Source organism: Perkinsus marinus (genome assembly GCF_000006405.1).
Source record: "Perkinsus marinus ATCC 50983 genomic scaffold scf_1104296958712, whole genome shotgun sequence".
NCBI classification, from domain to species: Eukaryota; Perkinsozoa; order Perkinsida; family Perkinsidae; genus Perkinsus; species Perkinsus marinus.
Window position 1 is genome coordinate 480,825 of NW_003206658.1, and position 4,773 is coordinate 485,597.

Sequence of the window (4,773 nt, forward strand, 5' to 3'; positions counted from 1 at the left end):
CTCACCCATACAAACTCACAGGAAGCTACAGCACACGATATTTGATGTATCAACCTCCAAAGCGGAATAATATCTGGAGTCAAACTATAAGGATCACCCTGTAGTGCTGTGTAGAGAGAATACGAATCACTAACAAACAGGACTGTGCTGGTAACATCCACCTTCTGTTGAATGAAGTATTTGGCACAATTCTGAACTGCTAGAATCTCTGCAGAGTATGATGAGGCTAAAGTTCCTGCAGGAATTCTATCCTTCCACACAGGTTCCAATAAAGGGAAACTCATATCATCAATAGTGTCGAACGAATATCTCCAAACCGCACCACCAGCTCCTCCATGGCCCGATTCAGCATCTACTGATCCATCAGACCAAGCCTCCCAACCGATATTCGCATACTCTTTCATCCGGTTCCTCACTCTATCGAGTAAGGATAGAGCTTTGTTCCTTCTCAATATATCATTATCCGCACGTGAACATGATGTAGCCGAGAAAACTACCCTTATAAACATCCACGGAGCAATCCTCGATGGCAATGGAAGTATCAGTCTGATACTTCCATTGCCATTCCATCCATTTCCATTTCCATTGTCTGATACTATCAGATGATACATGCTCCTAGGAAGGAATTCTTCTGATAGTTCTCGCCAACCTCTCCTGAGGAGAGTCTCCTCTTCAGCCGCTTCTTCTTCTTCTTCTCAGCTTGGTGTAAAAGAGCTTGCTTCGCTGGAGATGACTGAGAGTGTTGGAGTGCTGAATGTGCTAAGTGAGCTGCTCGGCGAGATACTTTTCTTGCTAAGTCTTCCCAGCCCACGATCTCAGGCAATTTACTAACCTTCGTCATCTTCAAGCAGCCCGATATGACTCGGAGTATCGCATTATACCCAGTCTGAAGTTTAGAGAAGCTCCTCTTATTGCCCACAACGCCATAGAATCCCGGTGACGCATACAAAGCGCTGGACATGATAAATTGGTCTGCCAGCTGCTTTATAGCATTATTTCCGGTACCCCACGATCTAGAAGTTATATGATTCAGAACTTTTACGCGAGCATAGACCTTCTTCTGCCATATATCGCAATGTTTTGCGTACGTAAGAGCCTCATCAACGTGAAGACCGAGCATACGTTGATCATGTGTACGCGGTGCTAGTTCGGGACCAATATATAAGTCTACATCTTTATTACGAATACGATAATTAGTTGAAAAAACAACTAAGGCGGATTTATTTGCATTCAGTTTGATAGAAGAAGTAGTGAAGAAGTCATGAGCACCGTCGAGCAGTTTTTGCATCAAAAAGAGCTTATTATCAAAATCCGAAGTCTTCACCGACATTGTAATACACACATCATCCGCTAAACAAAAGGTACGGAAAAACACACCGTCAACCTCTGCATCCCATAAGTAGGATATCAAAGGGGACATATATGCGAGCCATAATACAGGACTGCAAGAGCATCCTTGAGGCACTCCCCTTCGTATTATTCTTTTGCTGGAGCAAGAAGTACCCCATAATGTATGTACGATCCTACCCTTGATGAAATCCCTCAACCACCTCCATAATCTAGGAGGAGTAGCGATACTGCCTAACCGAGCCAAAAGTATATCATGTCGTACAAAATCGTATGCAGAGGTAGCATCTAGAAAAACCGTAACCACTGCTCTATTCATCTGAACTTCATCCTCCAGATATTGGGAAAAAGCACACGCTTGTTGCTCGGCAGACATACCCCTCCTAAAACCCGATTGCTCAGGTTGGATTGAGCCAGAGCAAAATTCGATAAAATGTGTGATCCTCCTTGCCTTGAGTCTTACTTGAAGAGGCAATACTCGCACCTGCTCCCCTTGGGTCTCTCGGACAGACTCCCTCCTGCAGCAGCAGAGGTCGTGGTTTTAGGGAAACCCAGGGGGTATCCCTATCCTCCTCAGGATTCTGATCTAGAGCCACCGGCTAACTAGGGGAACTCGCAGCTCTCAAGTGACGGTCACTTGGTCACTTAGTGCCACTAAGTTAGTGGCTAGAGAGAAGCTCCCAAAGAGACCCCCCCAGCAGAGTCATTTAGGAGCCACTGGAGATCCAGTCGTAGACGTGCTTTCCATTCTTGCTTGAGGCGACCCGCGATCCAACACTGCTTAATCGGTACTCAAGCGGAGTCGATCGACTCCTTTAACTCGCAGACTAGGCCTCTTTTTCTCTTAGCAAAGAACACCCCCCTCGCTAGGCCACATTTCGACAGATCTGGAGATACCAGCCTGACCGCGGGTGAATAATTTTTTTAAACACTTTCATTTCCAACATATGAGTAATCTGAACACATGTGTAGTTATTGTTACCACAAAGTGGTAGTTTGTAACACTCTGGAAAGCGTGGAGTTATTTAAACACTTTCATTTTCAACACGTCCAGGTGTTGAAATTATCCACAATAGTAGTGGTCATTTTCAACACATGCAGGTGTTGAAAATACACACATTACCAGTGGTAACTTTAAGCACATGCAGTATTCAGCATGCTAGCTGGCTGGCATGACCGTATTCAATCTTTTAGATAATGCAGAATATGTCGTCAAAGAAGTGAACGCAGGAGTTAAGATATCTGAAACATTGCTTGGGAAGTTCAGACACATCAGGAAGACTACGGGCACACGAGACAAACCAGGGGTACTTGGATACTATTAGATACTGTTAATAGGATACGATTAGTGCGGTAATATCATACTAGGGTCGTTATTTCTGTGGTACAAGACGTGTGAAATTGATCCGGAAGGAGCCACTTAGTCGAACAGTAACTCAGTTACTGTAACTGATGAGTATGATTCGTACTGTACGAAGGTTTGATATAATAACCGGTCTATGATAGACCGTCTATCCCTAATTATTACATTAGAAGTGCTGTATATCTAGAGTGTTGGTTTTGCCGAGCTGTGCTGTGGAGAAGTTGGACTCGTGGAACTCGCGCTAGTTTGTGGTGGCTGGTCAATGTCAAAGTCATCATGAATAATCTCTGGTTGACTTCTCGAACTCGCGCTAGCTTGCGGTGGCGGGTCCAAGAAGGTTGGGTGCACATCGAGTGCCTTAGACTTCTTGAAGGAAGTCGAACGGTCTCTTTCGTCCGTGGACAATCTTGGCTGATGTATCTGGCGTGGAACGAACATTGAGCCCGATACGGGTGAGAGGTTTCGTACCGCGAGGTGCAACCGGAAAAACAACCGGCTGGCCGTACTGTGGTTTGTTTAATTTCTGCTCTTTCTCTCACTTCCCTCATCACGAGGCAGGCAGGATAGCATTCCCCCGACTGGCAGTACATTGAGAGAATGCATGTCCAGTGGACATTGTCCACATACCGGGCGAATTCCACAGCGTACGGATAAACTTGACTTCGTAGATTGAACAGACTTGTCGCAACCAGTCCTCAACGCTTCTCTTACCTCTACATCCTCAAGAAACTACCGTCGCTGCATCAAGAGTTCTCGACGGACCGTCCGTCACGGACGGGATGAGCTCGTGACATAATAATGCTGCCCAGGAGTCACACAGCGAGCAAGGCCAACGTCACAATTATTGGCATTGGCAAAGGATGTGGGCTGAGGACCCATGTGGCAAGTCTTGCTGAAGAAGGCGTTTGTAGGAGCTAGACATTGTGAGCAATAGGTCAAATAATTCTCCTCCGCTGTCGATGCGGCCGTCTTCTAAGCTGCCCGTACGGATGGCACTGCCATCATGGCAGCATTGAAACCTTCCGGAATATTATTTTCGAGTCTCACACAGACAAAACGATCACAGCACATAGGAAGAAGGTCTGACGCCCCGAATAGGCAGATGTCATAGGATGTTTTCATGTACTTGCGAACGACTTTGGGTACTTTAGCATCCGTAATGATCGCTCCGAGCGATCCCCAGTGGGAACTGGACTTGAAAATCTCAAATTGCGATATATATCAACTCTTTCCGATGAATGCAGTTCGAGAACGAGTTCTGAAAACAGGTTAGGACTGCTGAACTATCCTTCTGATTATAGTAAATGCTGAAAGCAGTGGAGTTTCGCCCGTTCTTCGTGAAGTGGCGTCATACCCCGTGAAAAACGCGATATTCGCGATATGTACTAGTCATGAAATATATTCTTCACTAGCGTTCTTCATATCACGGGTGAAATTCCAGTTGAAGAATCCAGTAATAGAAATATTCTCGAAGAATTGGGTGCTTCCAGTTTTGTGGGTACGAAGCTTAGATGCTTCCGCTCGACTGGATGCACTCCAACTGCTCTATACGCGCCTCGCAGATCAACCTTCCGGTCTTTGAATTCTTCAGAAGACCACTTGTCTGAGACGGCTGCCAGCTTCCTTCGTAAACTCCTAATGTTTGGCCAATGAGTGCTATTGGGTATGTTGGCCTTTTTCTTGACGTTGTTGCGTCGATAGTCCTCGATTATCCTCACGCCATCTGCGAAGGTCTCTCCTTTCGGAATGGCCGCTCGTCGAACGCAGTCTCTCCCGTCTTCGGTGGCCTCCCCAGGGCTTAGCTCCCGTATAAACCCTCGCTGGATCTCATCCTCTATGAGCGCCTCTACCGGGTCGACCACTTCGGGAAGAAGTGTGAGGAACGAATAATATATTTTTGATGTTTTTGTTCGCAGTTGGAGGAATATGTCTGTTTTACTGCTGGGGGATTTCCTTTTTAATGATAGGAATTCACCCGCAATTTCGAGATGATTCACGAGAATAAATGTGTCGAAATTTCCTCCCGCGATTTTCATATTGTTACTAACACTTGTAGTTGACCA

At 45.8% G+C, this 4,773-nt stretch overlaps 1 protein-coding gene across 1 annotated transcript in view; it reads right to left on the reverse strand.

Moving 5' to 3' along the window:
- Positions 1-1,330, reverse strand: part of Pmar_PMAR011613 (conserved hypothetical protein) — a gene marked incomplete at both ends in the record, with an annotated part of 4,120 nt that extends 2,790 nt beyond the window's left edge. Inside the window, 3 exons of the mRNA XM_002773720.1 lie at positions 498-615; positions 650-733; positions 812-1,330. Of these exons, the coding sequence (XP_002773766.1) occupies positions 498-615; positions 650-733; positions 812-1,330 (721 nt within the window). The remainder of the gene's footprint in view (positions 1-497; positions 616-649; positions 734-811) is intronic.
- Positions 1,331-4,773: the final 3,443 nt, after the last annotated feature.